We start from the raw sequence: 21,597 nt of genomic DNA, 5'->3' as shown, positions 1-21,597 counted from the left end.
GACGGGGCGCCGAGATGAAGTGCGGGCAGGGCCGGCGGGCGAGGAGCTGCGGCCGCAGGAAGGGGCTGGAGAGCAGAGCTGACAGCGGGGCGAGGGGCCCAGCAGGCCTCGGAGGCTGCGGAGTGCGGGGGAGGTGTGGGTGCGGGGGGACGGGGCGGGGAGAGAGAGAGAGAGAGAGAGAGAGAGAGAGAGAAACACAAAATAAGCATTACCGGGGGGGCAGGCGGGTAATCACAGCCCAGATCCGAGCAGAACCCCTCCACCGCGGTGCTAATCTGGAGGCAGACTTGAACCCCCACCAGCCGGCCCCTGGGTGGTCGGGGCTGCCTCTCACCCCCTCCCCCCGCCCCCACGGGCACGCTTCGTGCTTTAACTTTTCTAAGCCGCCCCTTTAAGTGAGGAGCAGAGGAAACTTCTCGTACCGAACCAGCCCCCCTTGGGGGTTAGGGCTGGGCACAATGCCCGAGGAGCACGGGGCCGAGACTGGTCACTAACAACCTGCAGGCAAGGAGCTACCCGCACCTCAAAAAACTCCACCCCAGAAGCCAACCCCAGGCGGCGGGTAGAACTGGGGCTGCGGCCGAACCCCAGCGGAGCCGAACCCGAGCGGAGCCGAGCGCAGCCGCCCCTCAACGCCTCGCCCCTGTCCAGGGTCCTGAAACTGCCCCGCCGCCTCCCGCCGCTCGGTTTGCCGGGCGACACATCCAGCCCGGTCCAGTCTGCCAACAGCAGAGCACCGTGATCATCCTCCCTCTCTCGCTGAGTGCCATAGCTCCCTGAAGAGGAACCCACCCTACTGAAGTGTGAACCCTCAATAGGAATAGACAGCAACCGCTGCCATTCAATCCCTGTGTCCCTTTCCCTTAGCAGCGATTTCTACCCGTTCCTATTCAGGGCTATACTTTTATCATAGATTCACAGAATCATAGAATCGACTGGGTTGGAAGGGACCTCAGAGATCATCAAGTCCAACCCTTGATCCACTACCGTTGCAGTTACCAGACCATGGCACTAAGTGCCACATCCAGTCTCTTTTTAAATATCTCCTCAGCCCGTCTCAAAACATCACCACCATTTCTGGCCTCTGGCCATTCTATTGGCATCAAAGAGAGACAGAGAGACAGAAAAGAACTGAAGTCTGCACAGTGTGAAGAAAGCCCTTTCCACAGTGATGGTGCTGCCCTTGAAGGCCAAAGTCACTGGTGCTGCGATGGGAGAACGCGGCTGTGGTGCTGGTGGGACCAGGGCAAGGTGCTCGTTAGAGCTGAGCCCTGCAGGGAAAGCTGCCATTCCTGCACGTGAGGAGAATGTGCTGTTGCTTAGCAGCAGAGAGTTCCCCTAGATCTGTTCAGAGAGGTGAACTAGGATGGAAGCTGGACAATGTTCCCAGGAGAGCAGAAAAAATAGACAAGTCGGTTCCCACCACACAACCCCATGTAGTATTTCACCTGCCCAGGGGCAAGGAGGCCTTCTGCAAATCTCTGCCCTTATGGCCATGGCACAAAGCAGACAGCTGAGATGTTAAATACACTTCGGTGCTGAATTACAATTGTCAAGACCTAGATAGGACCTATGGAGGTATTACAGACTTGACAATTAGAATTAAATGATTCTGCCTCACTCCCTGAAAAAGAAAAGGGAACAAAGTCTCAGGAAGCGTACACCAAAGTGGTTCTTCATGTGTCCTCAGACCATGACCAAAACAGGTGTTAAGTCCACTGGCTTTTGAATCCAGCTCCTACTCACTCTGCCAGGAAGGGCAGTAATTTCTCAGACCAGTGAGTGGATGTGATTTCCCTAAACCCTCTTTAGACTATGATCTCTGGTGGCTTTCTAGATCTTCCCTGGAATTCCTGAACAAGTGCAGGATTAACATGCTGGCACAGTGCAACCCCGTTGGAAGGTGTGATATTGCTCCATCTTTTGCATTCTCTGAGGAGAGTCATGATGAACTAACACCTTATTAAAGATGGCTATTTTTTCCACCATTAATGATGCACAGTGATAGTGCATAGCATTGTATAAAAAGGTGATACTCATGCTCCCTTGTATGGCTGATGTTAGATAAACAAAGCCACCCTAAGCCAAGTATCTTCCAGTGTCTGGTGTTTGTAGGCACCTCTACCTAGCTCTGTAGACAGGTACATCTGCATCATTACATATACACAGTCACCTAAATCCTGAAACAGCTGAGTGGCCTGAAGGCATAAATTTCTCTTAAAACTGGTGAAATAGGGATAATGTTCTCCTTTCTCCCTGAATAATGGATGCAGGCTGATGTCCACCTGCATAAGACAGAAATGCATAAGTAAGTGGTTGGACTTAACTGAAATGGTGTTTAAAGCTGAGGGTCTTTAAGATCTGAGAGGCACAGACTGAATCCCTTTCCCTGCCTAAAAGGAATCCCAGCACAGCTCCTGTGAAAGAAAATCCCCTCAGTCATCACAGTAGCTTGCTCTGCATGTGCATGTCTGTGACCATACTCTTACTATACTGCTACTCCGCTTCCTAAGTCCACTTCAGCAGACAGAAGGAAAGCAAAAAGTGAACATCTTGACATTCTAGGTAAGCATGGGAGTATTTGGCCTGGGTTAGGTTTCTGTTTCAAAAAATATGTTATGGAAAATGGAGTGTTTACACACGCCCAGTGCATTTCATCAGAATTATCCCATGTAGCAGAACTTTTGTTAGTAAAAGACAAGGTAGACATTAAATCAGGACTCAATTTCAATACTGATTTTAGCTACCAGTATACTAGGCATTAGGAAAAAACTGTCTCTTTGTTGAACATTCCTGAACATTTCACATTAAGTCTAAGGAAGTTATTGATAAACTCTTAGGTGGGAAGTCTATCCAGCATGCAGTAGGTTTTTTTTGTTTGGTTTTCTAAATTCTCCATCAGACAGGAATGGCTTCATCTGAGGGTGCCCTTGCTATTTAATGTTATCCCTTTGAGTGTTTCTTAGAATCCAGCATCCCTCTTTCTGCAGGCTTGTCCAGTTAATAGATTTTCCTAATTTTGCCTTTGTGGAAATAAAGAAACCTGTTACTGTTGTTGTTATTTTCTGAAAACTTGTATGGCACCTTCTTTTATTTGTTCTGAAAATGAAAACAGCTTATAAGAAAGGTAATACAAACCATGTATCTGTATTTTAATAAAATTGTATTCCAACCTTCTTGCAGTCACACTTCAATGAGTGACATAATGCAAATCTCAGCTCTTCTGGGGGGCTGCTTGGCTCTATGTGTTGGGACAGCTTGCTGGGCCTCACACCTGAACGTCCTCTCCTTCTCTCCTTCCCCAAGGAGAAGTTACAGACATTTGTATGGTGGCTTACAGGTAGTAGTCTATTTTAGTGTTTCCTGCTCACTTCAATTGTTAAATAGAGCATTTCTAGACCATTGAATGGAGCTGATTTATAGTGAGTTAAGGAGCAATTCAAACAGAAAGTAAGAAACAATTTTTTACTATTTTCATCAACATGAAAGTGCACTCGTTACGAATAACTTTGAAGGCTTCTCTGGGAGAGGAGATCTTTTCAGAAGTAAAATGACTTCCTAGGGACTCTGGTTGAACTTCAAATTTCTTTATATATCAGCAGCATCCTAGTATTTTCTATATAAAAAATAAAATGCAAAAAAAGTATGTACTTTTAAAAGATGCATTTTAATTAACCGTATTTTGAAGTGAACATAATGTCAGTGATATTATAGGAAACAGCTTTGTTGGGCTTTTAAGTATTTGAATTCTCTCAACATCAGTTTCTTACAGGTGTAAATAACTTTTCTCAATGGATTTATTAGTAATCGATTTCAAATATAACATGTAGGTTCAGGGTTGGTGGTAGGTAGAATAAACTGGAGTTTTCAAACACATCAAACTAATTATAAAGCTGCATGAGGACACAAAGCATTAACATGTCCCACATGCAGGAATGCCTGTTAGTTCTTGATTTTCACCAACATTAGTAGCAATAGAATTTATTTTGTGTAAGCCCAAGAGTGGAAGTCCCACTGGGAAGTTCCTCCCATGCCATGTCATTCGTATTGTCAAGATGTAACTATTCAGTAGCACCTATGCAGAGCAGAGGGCTTCTCTTACCCTTCTGCTGAAGGATTAATTTTCCTCAAGGTTTTATGCTAAAGCCTGAGATTGAATTATGCTAGGACTCATGTTTGAAAAGTTACCAGAATTGTTAGGCTTGGCTTGGATTTCAGTGCAGAAAAATTGTTGCTTCTGATGGGTCTGCTTAGTACTGTGCCAATTATTTCAGCACCATAAGGTTATTTTCTAGGGTGCTGTATTTTCTTGGGGTTAGCCAATCCCAGATGTATGTTCTGCCAAAACTTTCAGCTTCAGTATTTCTATCAGTCAGCCTCTGATCTGAAGTCTCAGGAAGTCTGGAAATTAGTCTCTGCTGTCTCCACTCACAACCCTTTTTTTTTTTCCGTTCTTATATATCGCATCTTGGTTGCTTCTAAGGAAGAAGAAGATTAAAGAGAAATAATCTTTGAGATGGCATTAAATATTAGAAATAAGGAGATGTTTTCCGGTAATAGGACTGAATGCCCAGTTTTAAAGTGATCCATGGAGGCACTGTGGGGTTCATTAGTCCTCAGACTGAGTTTTGTGGCACAACTCATGTGCTTAAAATCCTTGGTGACTCAGAATTTCTGGCAGATTGACAGACTAACCCAGGAAGCCAGTGGCTTGGGGAAAGAAGGTCTCATTAGACACTGCAATATGCCACATATAAAAAATGAAATCTCTGCTGAAGCACGACTGCATTAGGAAAATATGTCATTCATTTCATTCCCTGTGTTTGGCAAATTGAAGCCTTGCTATATTCCGTCTGACCCCCTCACCTTATCTATGTCAATAAATAGTTAAAAATCTAATGTCAATTTTTAAAATCATGAGGTTAACATGCATCTGTAATGCTATCCTATATATATATTCTTAACAAGCCTTTGAATTATTTGCAATCATTAAAACAAAACTTGCAGGCTTGGGTTGATTTACCAAAAAACAAACAAACAAATTCTGCCATCACAACAATGTTCTGTTAATCACAGAATCACAGAATGCCAGGGGTTGGAAGGGACCTTGAAAGATCATGGAGTCCAGGCCCTCTGCCAGGAGAGGATCTACGTGTTTCTCTGTAACAACATGGGAGCTCTGCAGTATATAGGACCTGTATATAGGTCTGGGCAACATGTTGACCAGAAAAAGATTAGTTTCTACATAGAAAAACGTGAGTTTCCAGATGATGGGAAAAAGCTGCTCAGTGACACTCATTACAAGCATCCAGAAGGTGTCACTGTGCACCTACAATTTGAATAAGGAACCTCAACAGTTGTGCGTTAGCAGTATTCCTTGTGCTAATCAGAGTCCTCTGCTCTGACCATAGTGGAAACTAAATAAACTAAAACATGAGACACAAGTATTTTCTTCTCTTCTTTATTATCAAAGAAAAAAAAATCTTAAATGTATGAATGGCCCTCAAGAAGTACCTATTTCCCACAACCTATTTGTTACACTAGATCCTTGACATATCAGAGCTTGGTAAATCATATAGTTAAATTAAAGATAAATACAAACCTGCAATTTTAACATCTAGAAAGTATTTTGTTGTTACATTCCAGATCTGATTCAGAAAGGAAGATAAATGGGGCCAGTTTGAAACTGATGCTCTTGAACAGCTTGGGATCTCAAGTTGTTCAAAGTGAATCTGAAAGCCTGGTTGCACAACATGGCTGCACAGTAATATTACAGCTTTACAAGATTCCTGGGGAAGCCACTGTGAATTCTGCTGAATTGAATATACTTTTCACCAGATTTTGGGTCTCAGAAAATGTGGAAGAACTGGGGATATTATGCAGCCCTGTTAAAAGGCTGATGGGGGAAAATATAACTCACTTAGAGGATGTGATGGAGAACATAAAAACAGATCAGACCTAAAATACAGTATGATTCCTTTGAAAGAGAAAAACAAGAGAATAAAGAGCTGACAATGACAGCATGAGGCTACAAAGAATATTAGCAGAAACAAAAATCTTCTAGGTTGATACATGCTGGCATGAAGAGCAGACTCTGTATTTGCCTCACTGCTGACTACTTTGGGGTGGTAACCAGGAGTATTTCTCCAGCATTTTAAAAAGACCTTCAAATCATGATGGGAGGAAGAGGAGCTGATCTCATAAGAATGATGGTGAGGAGAGGGTGTGAACATATCTGCAAAATGGGAAAACTTCAAATGGTATCTATCTCAGTGTACTAAGTTATCAGTGGTACTGAACAAGTAGTGATTTAGAGAGGTCAGGCTATCCCTGTTATGTAGATACCCCTGTGGGAGTGAGCAGAAAATCCTGGGGCTTCCTTGTAGAATCTCTCACTAATCTTTATTTCTGAGATGCCTCATATAGGACTACAAGCCAGGATTAGAGAGATGGTGACTGCAGACAGCAGAAATTACTGGCTAAATGTCATGCTTACTTTAGGCTTAGGAAGAGACTTACAAATGGTAGCAGATCCCAGGGCTCCTTTGACACCACAGATACCAAGTTGCAGGTTATAGATAGAGAGGTCCTCAAGGGAAAAAAAAAAAAGAAAAAAGAAAAAAGAAAGAAAAAAAAAAAAGCTCAGAGGTATTGAGCTTTTGAGGAAGGCACCTTATAGCCATGTATCTCCTTTTTGATGCTCAAAGAGCCTAACACTCTTTCTGCGAGCTGGATCTTCTGCTCTGGCCACTCCTGGGGCTGTCATGTTTCTCTGCAATTGAAAATACACTGCACTTGCTGTGGATTCTTTAAGTGCCTTGGGAGAGGGAGAACAGCAGTCCAGAGGGTAGAAATTTGGACAAACATATTTTTATATCCCACCTTTATGCTCTGTTGTTCAAAGCAACTTGTCAGCAGACCACACTTGTGGCAGTTTCCCTCAGTGACAATACTGTTTTGAAAGCCCATGTCCTTCTCCTGGGTGGATGAAATGTCCCTCCAAAACTCCTTTCTGTAGTTCCTCTCAACCTGACCTCCTGACCAAACACAGAAAAGGCAAAATGGGACTAAAAAGGTCCCATCTGCAATAGCCTATACTTCCTTTTCTGATCTGTAACAGCTTTAACTTATTTTTCTTGATAATTTGGAAAGACTGGTAAGAATTCAGAGGAGTCTGGCCTTTCTGTTTAAAGTTTGCCTTCTTACAACCCATGCTTGAGAGAGCACAGCTTTTTCATGAGTCTGAAATAATTCAAAAGTCTGAACATGCTGCTGTTGGTCAGGTAAATCATTCAAGCAGATGCTATTCTTGCACTTAAATGAAATGCAAGCATTTCTCTGCACGGAGTCTGTATCAATAGGACAAACACAGTGCAGAAGGCTAGTTTATCATAAAAATAGCAACCATCTTTCAGAATCAGGAGTTTCAGTGAGCATAAAGAAATGCTAGTTTGAAGAAATGTCCCTGGCATTTAAGGCTTGTGACTCACTAAGGTGTGACTCACTTTATCAGTCTCCTGATTAGAGAACTATCCAACTATTCCATATTATACCAGGCAGCTCCTGGTTTGTTGCAGTCTATTCATGCCTTTAATAGTTGCAATGACATTTTAGATTAGCTTTTTTATTTTGAGAATAACACTAAAAGTACAATATTGATGACAATTAGCCTCCTGAACTGTTTCCAACCACAGTGGAAAGTGGTAGACTGAAGATCTGTTCTTGTATCAGTATGTAAGTTCCTGAAAGTTTCATTGGAACCATGACCCAGCACAGGGACAGGATGTAGGAAAGACCAAGCATTCTCAGATGTGAAAATGTCCAAGTTAATCAGTATGTAAGCACAGACCCACTGCAAGCCAGGCTTCATCAGTGTACCTGCTCACAGATCCTTGTTGGTTCCCAACTATTACCCTTTGGCACATCTTTTGGATGTGGCTGATGGCAAGTAATTTTCTGTCTTCCTCAGAGTTAAGTTTTAATGCCCATGATGAAACATAGTTACTTACATTGTACATAAATGTAGTGAAATGAGGCAACCAGGTGCCACTACTTGCCAGGGAGTGAGCATGAACTTGTGTCAAGCCCACCTGTGCCTAATTAGGGCGGGTCCCCACTGCGCATGAGCAGGACCAGGGGGCCAATAAAAGGTGAGGCCTGAGACACAGGCAGAGCTCAGTTCTGAGCAAGCCAGCAGAGAGATCAGTTGCTTTTGGAGCAACAGCACCGATCCGGGCTAGTCAACTCTGAGAGCCATAGGATTAGAGCATTGCTCGTGAGTCTCTGCTGGAACACCAGGTTGGACCTTGAAGTGCCATTCCCTAAGAGAGGTTTGTCTTGCCACACATAAGCAAGGTGCTTTCATTCCCTGTTTGGCCTCTGGGAGCAGAGCAATGATCTCTCTCCCCTGTATTTCCTGGCTTGGTGGGGCTTTGATTTTAACCTGCTCTCAAGAGGATGCACCTAGTTGTCACCTAGCAGCCTGGAGCTAAGATTTGAAATTAAGATATTTGTAGTATGATATTCCAATGTCTTTTTGCATCTTTATTTTGGCTGGATTATAAAGAGATGGGGGGAAAAAAGCAAAAAAAAAAAAAAAAAAAAAAAAAAAGCAAGAAAAAGAGCAGGAAGCTGTCCTGTTATTGCACAGAAGGGGCCAGCAAAGTGCAGGACTGAGTTAGCTCTAAATAGCTCAAAAATGCTTATTTTTCCCATAGAGTTTGATTTTTTTTGTGGAAAGAAACTGCTGTGAAAAAGCATGTATGTGATTCATGACTTCTGTGTCTTTGCACTACTCAAGGGAAATGTTTATCAAGTAGCACTTATACAAATAGGCAAAGGGAAAGAGTAAATTAGTCTTCATGCTCACTACATATACAGCAAGGACTATTAGATTTAAACTGCAGGCAGGGATATTTAGGTTAAATATGGGTTTTTAATGGTAGGGCAGTGAAACACTGGAGCAACCTGTCAAGACTGTGGCATCTCTGACAGTGAGATTTCAAAAACCAGGCAATATAAATAAATCTGTGCCAGGAAGGGCTTGGGAATGGTTGACACTATTAGCAAGTTTCAGATGACACTGTCAGGCTCCTACCCACAACCTGTCTTTGATGAGACTGCACCCCATGTCATTATCCTGGGCACTGGAAGGATTTGCTAATTAGAGTGGACAGGCTGATACCTGCAACTTGAGCAGGACTTATTTTGGCACTCAGGAATTCCCCTGTGCTGGTGTGCTCCCTGCCCCACTGACCTGACCTCTATCTCCTGTAACCCTGCTCAAGCAATAACCACCAGTGGTGGTTGGAATAATGTGGTGGTCACGATGGCTGCATCTTGCTCAGAGTGGATCTGTGGGAGACAGATAACATTCTCCTGGTCACTGAAAGGATTTGCTAATTAGAATGGACAGGTTGATACCTGCAACCTGGGTATGACTTATTCTGGGACTCAGGAATTGGATCCAGCCACACTTAGACCCTTTTCTAAGAAGGAGTTTTGAAAGCAAGGTCTACTCTGAACCTTGTGACACAATGGGAGGCAGTTTTGTCTGACCTGTCCTCTCCGCAGTAAACAACATTGTCATGGACTCTTGTGAAACCACTGTCACATTTACTATGAAAATTTTTAGTCACTGTTTTATATCAATAAACATATAGCTAATCTCTCTCTTAATAATGAAGTGCATCACTCCACTCTGGCACTTAGAAAGCCCTGAGAAATCAAAGCTGAAAAAAATCCACATCCCAATTCCTGTTTCAAATGTAAATGAAGTGCATTGGAAAGAAAACAGGATGTGATGGGAATACTGAGCTCAGCTGATCTCTGCCACATGACAGTCTCTAAGAGAAGCCATAAATCAGAGCAACACTAACTGTATTATCACTCTACAACTGGTGCTGCACAAAGTTACTTCATTTTAATTTTGTATTTTACTAGAAATGATTTGCTTCCATCAGTCTCTGTGTGTGAGACATTTCATGTGAAAAGGTCAATTCCTCCTTACCCACAGACACCCAACTAATAAGAAGGTCTCCATGGGCTTCCAGGTAGGGGCTGTTTTTTCCCCAATTGTATCCTTTGCCTAAACTGTTGATTCTTGCTGGTGGAAGGAAATTTTAAATGAGTATCTTTGCAGATCCAAAGTTACCCATATCTTAAATTATTTGATTTAGATTTAGGCTGACTGGGTTGTTTATTAAACAGCAATACATTTTATTCCACTTAAAGAAAGTAAACTTCTAGAAATGAGAACCATCTCTGTAATTCAGGTCAGTCTAGGATTGTTTTGCTGAGAGTTTTTTGGAACTAGCATGAAAACAATTTTTCCTTTTTTTTTTTGGTATTCATTAAATTCTTTCTGACAGCAATATTCCAATCAACTCAGTATCCTGTATTTTTCCATTTCATTTCCATTTAAGGTGCACAGCTAAAAGGGAAGTTTTAGGGTTATTTCAAAGGTAAAATATGTAAATCACTAAATTGGAATAACAGGAGTGCAAATTAGTAAAAATTATCTCTGAGGACTAGAATATTTGCACACCATTAATATGCAAGTAGTCCATCCATTAATGTGTAGTACATTATTATTTTGACAACTTACAGAAGAATGCCCTCTGCTTTCTGTATAAATATTTTTGGCTCACATACAGCACTGAGGAATACAGCTAACTATTCTCAGAGCAGTGTTTCTGGATGCAAGGAACAATATTTTATGATTTAAAAAAATATTATTATGCCACGTAATTACAGAACAGTTGAAAAAGAAAGACACTGTGAAGACCTCTCTGCTTCACAGGACAGTTGGGGTTGGAAGTGGCCTCTGAAGATAGCCTCATCCAACCTCCTGTGCTCAGGTTTGTGAGGAGGGTTGTGAGGTCAGCCCTGTGTTGAGCAGGGTTTGAATACCTCTGAGAATGCAGACTTCACAGCCTCTCTGGACAACCTGTCCCACTGTTCAACCATTCCCACTGCAAAAAAAAACCAAACCAACCCACAACTTTTTTTCTGCCTGACAGAATAATTCCTACATAAACCACATTCATCTGTTCTTACATTCATGTTTTATGCTAAAGATTAGAGGCTACTATTTTTTAAAGGTGTTTTTATTTAATGGTTTGAGCTGCCTGGAGTGGACTAGTATACTACAGACATTCAGAGGAGATAGGAGAAGAAAACCCCAGACAAACCATGGAAGGTCTCTCCAAGGCTGCCCAGGGGTAGCAAGCAAGGGGTGAAAAGGACTCCTATTTGTTGACATTAGGTAAGCAAGAGGCTTGTTGCATGTCCTTCAGGGCTAAGCCATGCAAAGCACACTGTGCTCCTCCATGGCTTTCAGCAGGACCCACAGGACTGAATTAGGCACCCACACCTGTGCCCTCATCCTGTGTGGAAAGAATGGTATTTAAACATGCCATCCAAAAAGTGCCAACGCATTGCCTGGAGCTGCCATGCAGAAACAAGCTCTCAGTTGCAGAAAAAAGCATTTATGTTGCATCTTTCAGAAGTTATGGCTCTGGTTTGGCACAGTATGTGCATCACTCTTCATTTAGGAGCCACAGCTTCTGATCTGTTGGAGATACAGGAGATACAGGCTCAGATCCTTCTTCTCTGTACTCAGCCCTGGTGAGGCCACACCTCGAGTACTGTGTCCAGTTCTGGGCCCCTCAGTTTAGGAAGGAGATTGAGGTCCTGGAGCAGGTCCAAAGGAGGGCAACCAGGCTGGTGAAGGGACTCGAGCACAGACCCTATGAGGAGAGGCTGAGGGAGCTGGGGGTGTTCAGCCTGGAGAAGAGGAGGCTCAGGGGAGACCTCATCACTCTCTACAACTCCCTGAAAGGAGGGTGTAGCCAGGTGGGGGTTGGTCTCTTTTCCCAGGCAACTCTCAGAAAGACAAGAGGGCACGGTCTTAAGTTGTGCTGGGGGAGGTTTAGGTTGGACATTAGAAAGAATTTTTTTACTGAGAGGGTGATCAGACATTGGAATGGGCTGCCCAGGGAAGTAGTGGATTCTCCATCCCTGGAGATATTTAAAAAGAGACTGGATGTGGCACTCAGTGCCATGGTCTGGTAACTGCAGCGGTAGTGGATCAAGGGTTGGACTTGATGATCTCTGAGGTCCCTTCCAACCCAGTCGATTCTATGATTCTATGATTCTGTGATTCTACTCTGAATGTTCGGGGGTTGACCTCCTGGGCTGGTAGCTCAGCTGCTGAAGGCTGTCTGTCAACCTCAGCTTTCAGAATTGCCCATCCTGGCTCTAACCACTTGGAGAAGAATGAGGATGACTTGCCAATCTACCTGCAAGAGACCTTCCTGTGGATTTTGGCCTGAGCCTCACTGAATACCTGCTTAAAATGGAAGTATTTGTTATTGAATCTCAGCCCCTTGTGTGGTGTTTTGAACACAGTAAAGCATCACCACCCCCTCTATACAAGGAACAGTAAGTTACTATACAACAAAGAAAACTTTCAGCACAATGCTAGCCTACTTACTGACACACTGCAGTAAGTAGTTAGGTTATTCTTCTGGTGTGTGTAGTTTCGAGTCACCCCAAGGGACGGTTTTGCACCTGGAATTCCCATAATCTGGACAATAGCAGAAAGTTCTGGTCTGCCAAATGAGACATCACTTCTCTGTCCTGCCTCTAATTTCAGAAGCATGCCCAAGTCTGTGATTCACAAATGAGAGGAGGGGCCTGTCCCTAATGTCATTTGGTGCTTCTGCTGATGGCCATCTCTCCGATATGGTGGGTTTTTGAATCCTATCCCTGTGTACTCAGTTCTGCTCATACATACACAGACACCTTGTCCCCAGCTCAGACATGTGGGCTCTAGGTGACACCAGAGCACTTAATGCAGCACGCAGTGATGCTGATCACTGCAGTGACCACAGCCTCTTGTGTATTGTGCTAGTTTTAGCTATGAGAATATTTAAGAGATGTTAATTTCTTATTTTATTTTTTTTTCCCCAGCCCCATGCTTTTGGTTTGTGTTATTCCCTCACTCAATACAGAAAACTGTAGGACTTTTACCTGGCCAGCAGATTCATACCTGATGAATGTTAATTCTTCAAAGATGAAATGTCTGTTTCATAGCTACAAGCACTACAGTTAAGCTAAGAGATCTCATACTTCAAGTGACCAGATGAAAAGGAGGGAGGACTGTAACCCCTCAAATGACAAGTGGTCTTTTTCACAACAAGGATGATCTGACCCTAACGAGTGCTATAGCTGGATATGGAGTAACCCTGAAGTGCTGCCTTCCATGCTCTAAGAGTGCTTTGGGACTTCTGAAACTAGCAATTCACAAAACAAGTTCTTCCTTCAAGGAATTATCTTGCAAACAAAAGAAACCACTTGCAGTTCCTAACTACCCTCTCTTGCAGGGCTGGGGACTGACAGGTCTTAATCCTCCTAATAGGTCTGCTGACAAGCCATGCCCCAGTATTTTGCTGGACACAGAAGGTCTCAAAAGATAAACCTTCATTATAAGGGATACTCATCAAGGAAACAAAATTAACTAGCACAAGAGATCACACAGAGATAATGTTGTTCAGCTTGTCCTAGAAACAGTTTTGTTTACCTTTGAAACCAACTGCATGTGATTTTACCCCGTTATCTTAATCTACAATGATTCAGCAAAATACCCACTTTTTTCCTTACTTAAAAGTATATTGTATTATCAAATAAATTGTCAAGAAGAGTAGATGCTCATAATTTGAGGTCCTAAATACCCTGTAATACTTTTAAACCTCTCTCAGAATTCTGTTTCCCTTTGAAATGTTGCTCCTGAATAAAAGAGATGATCAATCATGTCTCAAATTTTACATCTCTTGTGTAATAATAACTATTTTGGCAAAGATGAAGAATGTTAGCTGCCAAGTGATTCAATCCACAGCCATGCAGTTTGCATCCCCCATATCAAACACAAGATTTAGAGAAAATGTGACTATTAAACTATGTTTCAGACTATTTAACTAAGCACAACACCTGTTCAAAAGAACAGAAAGAATGTGTTCTTGGTATAATTTACTGCTTAGTTTGCTCCTACCACCCTATGACACAATCACAAGCTTCAAGACATGCAACTGCTACCATGACTAAGTATTGATTATTTGGATGAGGGGATTGAGTGTACCCTCAGGAAATTTGCAGATGACACCAAACTAGGTGGCTGCATTGATCTGCTGGAGGGTAGGGAAGCCTTACAGTGGGACCCAGACAGATTAGACTAGTGGGCCAAGGTTAACTGCATGAGGTTCAACAAGGCCAAATGCCAGGTCTGGTACCTGAGTCATAACAACCCCATGGCAAGATACAGACTCGGGGAAGTGTGGTTAGAAAACTGTAAGTTGGAAAGGGACCTGGGCGTATTGGTTGATAACTGACTTAATGTGAGTCAGCAGGGTGTGCAGGTGGCCAAGAAGGCCAATGGCATCCTGGCTTGTATTAGGAACACTGTGGCCAGCAGGAAGAGGGAGGTGATCATCCCTCTGTACTCAGCTCTGGTGAGGCCGCATCTTGAGCTCTGTGTTCAGTTCTGGGCCCCCCACTGTAAGAGGGACAGAGAAGTGCTGAAGTGTGTCCAGAGAAGGGCAAGGAAGCTCCTGAAGGGCCTGGAGCACAAGTCCTGTGAGGAGCAGCTGAGGGAACTGGGGATATTTGGTTTGGAGAAGAGAAGACTGAGAGGAGACCTTAGAACTCTCTTCAACCACCTCAAGGGAGGTTGGAGTGAGGAGGGAAACAGCCTCTGCTCCTCAGTGAACTGTGACAGGACCAGAGGGAATGGATGGAAGCTGCACCAGGGGAGGTTTAGGCTGGATGTTAGGAAACATTTTTTCACTGAGAGAGTTGTCAGGCATTGGAATGGCCTGGCCAGGACAGTAGTGGAGTCACCACTCCTGGAGGCATTTAAAAGGTGTTTGGACCTGGTCCTTAGGGACATGGTTTAGTAGTTAGATTATGGTGTTGGTCAAAGGTTGGACTGGATGATCTTGGAGGTCTCTTCCAACCTAAAACATTTTGTGATTCTGTAAGTATGAAAAACAGACTTTGCCAAATAAACACACCTGACATGAAAATGTACTTAGGAGTGAATATATTGACTGAAAAGTGTGAGTATATTCACTAATATCAGGACTTTTCCTACTCTCATAAAATATAAATACAGTACTGGACTTCAGAAGGACTGTTAACAGAGATAGTAATTAATGACTGACAGCACTCATCCCCTGAGGACAACAGAGTTCTTTGCAAAGCAGTGCAAGCATTCAGCTGGCACATTGTCCTTTGAAAAGAAAATCACTGATGATTTTTGACTTTTCTGGTATTGTTTGTGAATGGATTCTTACTCTATCAAGCAAATTGTGGTTCACAGTTGCTGTCAAATAATTTAAATGATCTATGCAGGATCACTAGTGACTTCCATATTACAGGTAGTTCATGGCATAATGTTTGACATCTCCAAACCCACAGGATTTCTGCAGAGCTGAGATTAGCTAGGAAAAAAGATGAACTGCTACTCCAGACAGCATGCTTGTTGCCATTTCAGTTTCTCCCTGGAGTCCCACACAGAACCCAAATGGGTAGGGCCTGGCAAGAAGAAAGGCAATGCTGGGGCAACTGGAATTTCAGCCTACAGGTTGATGTTAAAGGAATCTCAGTAGCTGCTCTCTGCCCTTCCTCAACATACTTCTCACTTCACACTATGCTTTTCTTTACCTCTCTGATCCATGCCTTAAAGAACTGAGGAACAAATGCCTATATAGGTAAGGCAAACATCCACAGGTGTTGGAAAGGATTCTGCTTACAAGGGAGCAGAAAGAGCAGGGCTACTCCCTTAGGGCGTGTGAACTGGAAACCAGAGAGATTCCACAGCCCACTCCACAGCACTCGAGCAAGGCAAACAAGACAGGCATAGAGATGGCCCTAGCAAGGTTCAGATCATAAGTTGGTTTCACAGCAAGGCAGAAACTACCCCCCACCCTCATCAGGTCCCAAACAATCATTAGGTAAGTCCACACTGACAAGAGACAGCCAGAAAGTCCACCTCATGTGAGGGTTAAGGTCTCAACCAGATGGTTCCATCATCAAATGGGGCATGGCTGTCTCTCAGCTTGAGACCAGGACTCCTTCAGCACAGCTCAGGTAGAGAAGAGGCTGCCAGAGATTGTATAAAATAGGAGCTGCTGAGTCCACACGTGAGGATGGAGGCCCCAGATGAGGCTGGTCGTGGATAGTAATGCTTATTAGTGCCCTCAGAGCCCTGACACTTCTGTCCTATCTGTGCTTGCCCAGTTACACCCAGTTAGGTATATTTCTTGTGTATTACCTGGACCCTGTATGCTTAGAACTGATAAACATGTTACAGAGGTTAAATGAGTCTCTCCTCCAGATGTAATCTGGATGCAAATACTTGGCTTCTTTGTGGAGAACTTTCTCATCCTCTTCTGAGGAAATAATGGCAATGAGCTCTGTGTAACAGGACTTAGGCCAAATTTTTTCATTAGAAAGATACTGTAAACTATTTGCAAGCTCTCACTACCTCCTTGTGCAGTGTAATGTTTCTGGGTTGTTTGTTTTGTTTTGTTTTTGGTAACAGAGAAAGAGTACATTGGGAGCACATGAGAACGGGTCCATGTTACCTCTGGGTAACACGATTCAAGTAACTCTTTGAATCTTTGTGTTGAGACTTGTAAAAAAATTATTCATTTTTGCTTTTCAGCATGTGTATAAATCAAGGTGCAAACATATCAGAGAGAAAGGCTTTTTAAGCAATGCAAATGGAGACTAGAAATAAGCAGCTTGCTGAGTGAAGTTAAATGCCATGGGGGGAATTTAAAAAGCCTTTAAATTCTGCCTATCACTTTTCAAAAATATTTCTCTTGTAATTCAGTTTCTATTTGAAAACATGTTGAAGAATAAATGCTGACAGATTTAATTATTTTTGTTTGTTTCTTACTTTGTTTTTTTTAAATACCAATGTATTTTATATTTCAACTTTATCATGTTTATACAGCCCACATTCAGAAGCATTAAAATCAAAACATCACCTATGGTGGAAGGGAACATGGGAATCAAGGAGGGCTGAGGAATCATGCTGATGCCTGTCAATCAAGTGAATTTACAGGTCTAAGGACATAGTTTGTCCATAATAATCAGTGTCACATATGGAAACATTGTACCAGAAACCTGAACTTTCTGCAGGCTTTGCTGTCACCAGAAGAAAAAGGTTTGATGTGATCTTGTCTATTCTGGGAGTGTAAGTGACAACTGGTCTTGAACCTCACAAACTTCAAGTTGATTTCCTAAGTCCTAGGAGATCATATAAACCCTTTGTTCTCTGTCAGTTAAAAAGTATTTCTTTCCTATTTTAAGCAAAGTCTAGGGTTTATTTAATTCTCCACCCTTATGGTCATGGACATTCTAGAGAGCTAAGTTTTCTAACACAGTCCTTGTAGACTCATTAACTACCTAGTAACATTGCTGACAGTACATATGTGAAAGGATAATTTGATGATACAGTTTATGAAGTTTTGGAGACATGTTTCCCCAGAGTGTGTAGCCCCACACAAGACCTTCCATATAACAGCAATTTTACCTCAGCTGGGCTGATGAAGCAGTTACAGAGCATCTCTTGGCTGTCTGTGCAGGCTGCCCCTGCTATCAGAGACAAGAGCCACCCCTGCAGAGCATCAGCATTCCGAAACTTAAGCACAAAACAAAGCAAAAGGGACAGACAGTCAGCAGGAAGAGGGAAGTTGGCAGTGCTGATCTTTAAGGAACTGTGAACAGTAAAGTGGCCCCAACCCTTGCAGTGTCATTTAGACACACTGTAGATAAATCCTTTTACAGAGCAGAGAAATAGCATGTTGTGCTCTGTGAGGTCCCTGACTCAGTCCTGTGTGCCATGTTTTCAGAGACTCAGCAATAGTTTTCAGGTGAGTAAAAGTGATGACCAAACTGAAGGGAATAATTTATCTAGGATGAAGAATGATAGACAGTAGGGACATGATAAATGAGGAGGGACATGAACTGTGAAGAACTTGGTACGTGGGTTTCAGAAGGTATGACTACCAAGGGTTAAATTCAGGACCCAATTGTGTCTGTGAGACAACTCCCTCTGTCTTCAAGAGGGTCAAGAAGTCCCCAGGCTCCTGTGCTAAACGAACAGATAATGAGATAGAATGACATGAAATTCTGAAAGGACTGTACTTGGTTCATCACAAGAAACAGTTTCCTGACAGCATCAAAGCAGGTTGGGTATTTCTTCTCAGAAAAAACAATGAACATCATCTAGGCTTTCTCATGAGTGCATTCTTGCAATTCAAATAAAATGGCCTCCTGAAAATAGACACACATTGGCTAGGGAGATGAGATGGAGAAGCCAATTCTTTCTTTAACTTGAATGTCTGTAGGGCAGATGGAGTGCAGAATGGCTTCTTCCCCCATCTTGCCTTTCACCAACCATGTAACAGCCTTGACTGGCTGCCTCAGTCACTCTCCACTCTGGTGCTAAGTTAGTCTGAAAACCCTCAAAGTTTGTGGTTCCAAGAGTGTGTGACTTTTCTATCACATTCTCTTCCCTATCATGCAATGGGGTGCTCTGCTTCTTCTGTCTTCTAAGAAGATAACAGGTTCTAGTACTTGTCTCTTGCTCTGTTGAGCTGCACAGGAGTGTGCTGCTCACCATAAATAACAATGGTTTGTGCCTCAAGCAGCTTTCAGCTTTTGAAAAAATCTAGAGGATACATTAATGTTGTTTTTAACTAAGTAAAAGGGTTCAGCTCTACAGGTTCACTAGAGGGGATTTACTGTAACACCCTAATAGATTTTAGTATTATGCTGAGTTTGATTTCTTCTGGCCATCTTCTGTTAACTACAAATAAAAATCACCCTGAGGTAGCATCAGTAAAAATTGCAGACCTATTCTAAATGCCACAAAGCAACATGTTTTCCCTCACCTTTTTCACTACAGGTTAGCTTCACAAAGTATGAATCATTTTTAGGAGTTAGATGGATGTGTTTAACATGTTGTTTGAAAGCTGACAGTAAATAGGAAGGTGGACCACCACCTCCTTTGTCACTGTGGTTGTAACACACCAAAGAACAGGGGGCAGAGGATGAGGCTAAGGAATAAAGGAAAACTCCATGAATACTGATGCCTTGGTGACAAATAGTCTGTGGCTGTTATACATGACATAATACCTACTTTCTGTGTCTTTCCAGAGACACCATTTCCCTCCCCCTCCAGGACAAAAAGAACCCCAAACCCTGGATTTTGTCTTACCTTGAAAATCCACTGTGCTGCTTTAACATCCTCCTCACTTTCATTTTGGAGGGTCTCCTTTGTTTGACAGTTGTCCTCATGGTAGCTACGAGTCCTGAAGTAGAACAAAACTTGCCTCCACATTGAGAAATAAATAGGCTGTTTCTGAATCCAATTTGACAGTGACCTTTCTTGGAAGAAGCACCACTTCTATTTGACAATGAAACAAAACCAAATCCCAGACATTGGGCTGAATGACGACAACATAGAGATGGCTTGTCCTTACACCAATGGGTGAACGTCAGGGCCTCATGCAGCTTGCCAGTTCTTCCTGCACCCTCTACAGTTTTGGACACAAACAGGATTATCTGCCCTCAGATGTCTGCAGTGCCTCATCCCCTCAGCATCGTGCCAGCTTAGAGATTAGATTTATGACTTTGTAGGTTTTAGCAAGTTGAAAAGGAGGAAGACAGGCACATAGCAGTTGGATTCAGGTCAGAGAAACAGGCTGTAAAAACCACAAAACACATTTCATCACCTCAGAGTGAATGTATTTCATTTACAGCTTGAAGGAAGAAGCAACTCAGCATGCAGTTGTACTCTGCAGGCAGCACCAAACGGAGATGTCTGTCTTAGGTCAGTGGCACCTGTCAATCACGTTCTTTCTGACCGACTGAACAGATGGTCTACTGGTAATCCTTCCAGCCCCAGTGAAAACACCACACGAGCAGCAGCCACATCAGCAGATAGAGACAGGCTAAATATAAAGGCTAAGACTCCAGGTAGATTATTAATAGATGATTTCTCTTGGATTTATAAAGGGCTGCCAGGCCTTTGCCTTCTGTTTGTCAACACTCAGTTGCAATGGTTTGTTTTTGTGCTTTTCAAAATACAGATAGGAGAAACTCAGAAAAAATAAGAGGAATATTAAATTGCTGTGAACTTTTCATTCAAATGATTATTTAAACAATGTTTATACTTCTGGGCATGAAGAGTGCCATTGTAAGGAGAGTTAAGCAAATAATAGTGGGAAAGCATTCAGGAGCTTTAAAAAATATTTTATCCTGGAAACAGCAGAAACTCAAGCTCATGCATATGTTAGTGGCTCATGCATATGTTAGTGTTCACTGCGAAGAATCAATCTGTTCATAAATTTGTCATTTCAAAAGACTTTCAGTTCTAGCAATTTTATATTTTGAATTAGTATTTTTATTAGAATACTAATAGAAAACTTCCAAATGAGAAGTTACTAAGTGGGGAACCAAGAGAGTTTCCACTTCGGAAGTGTCTGTTGGAATATTCTATCTATTTTGAGAGTTTACAATGTCTTTTTCCAAGTTGAACAACATGTCTAATCCAACATTTTTTTCTTCTAAGTGGCAAAAGTTTTGACAATGCAGTGTTGTAGATATGAAGTAGGGATAAAACCATCTGCCACTGTAGCATTTCTTGTGAGTAGAGATGCCTTGGTCACATCTCTGCCTTTTTTACAGAGAAATTAATTAAGTGACAAGGAGAGAGAAAGAACAGTAAGACATTTTTTCCAGCATTTGCCTTGATGAGCTGAATTGCATGAGAAGTCATGTACAGTAAGAAAGCTGTTGATTAAGATCTGGTAACAAATCTGTCTTTGGCAGAGTTACTGATGAAGTTTAGGTAACCAGCTTCTTTCTTTCCTCTGTCCAGACTTACTGTTCACAGCACTAGGAGGCTCAGCATTTTCTTTTTCCTCCAAGAAGCTACTGTTCTGACCCACCCTTTCTTTATAAGAGAGGGTAAAGTTAGAGGATCTATTGGGTTTTTTTGTTCTTGTTGTTGTTGTGGTGTGGGGTTTTTTGTTTGTTTGTTTGTTTGGGGTTTTTTTCCCTTATTTTATGATTTTAAACAAGAGGTGGCCTTTATTTTTCAGAGAAGGGTTCTTCTTCTACAAATTGAGGTGTTGACACCCTTGTCCAGAAAAGAGCATAAAGTACCAGAGGCTGACAGTGAGAGAAGAAGGGATTCCGTAGACTGCAAGGAGAGGCTGGAGACTCTGAGACCTTCCAGCTTTCAATATAAGAGTGCATGTTCCAGAGATAGAAGAAACACTTGTCCCTCCCCCCTAAAATAATATACTATGCTATTTTAACCTCAGCTATAAATGGGTAGTTTTGCTCTGGCATTTTTGTTCCTGTTTCTACACAGTATTTCACTTTTTATTTTCTGACAAAACAGCATTATTCCGTTCTACTGGGGGAAGAAATGAAGATGTATTTATTCCAATAAAACGTTAGTTGATTTCTTTCAAAAATGCTGTTGAGGATAATATATGTGTGATTCCTTAACTG

The 21,597-nt window shown here is 42.3% G+C and overlaps 1 protein-coding gene across 1 annotated transcript in view; it reads right to left on the bottom strand.

The window, feature by feature from the left end:
* RGS20 (regulator of G protein signaling 20) overlaps nucleotides 1–19,414 on the bottom strand; it is a 41,764-nt gene extending 22,350 nt beyond the window's left edge. Inside the window, exons 1-2 of the mRNA XM_030445510.1 lie at nucleotides 19,292–19,414; nucleotides 12,350–12,352 (exon numbers count right to left, since the gene is read on the bottom strand). Coding sequence (XP_030301370.1) covers nucleotides 12,350–12,352; nucleotides 19,292–19,414 — 126 coding nt within the window. The remainder of the gene's footprint in view (nucleotides 1–12,349; nucleotides 12,353–19,291) is intronic.
* Between the last annotated feature and the right edge of the window lie 2,183 nt (nucleotides 19,415–21,597).

Source organism: Calypte anna, chromosome 2 (assembly GCF_003957555.1).
Source record: "Calypte anna isolate BGI_N300 chromosome 2, bCalAnn1_v1.p, whole genome shotgun sequence".
Classification (NCBI taxonomy): Eukaryota; Metazoa; Chordata; class Aves; order Apodiformes; family Trochilidae; genus Calypte; species Calypte anna.
The sequence above is the reverse complement of the archived record's forward strand: the minus strand, read 5'-3'. Positions and strand labels throughout refer to the sequence as shown.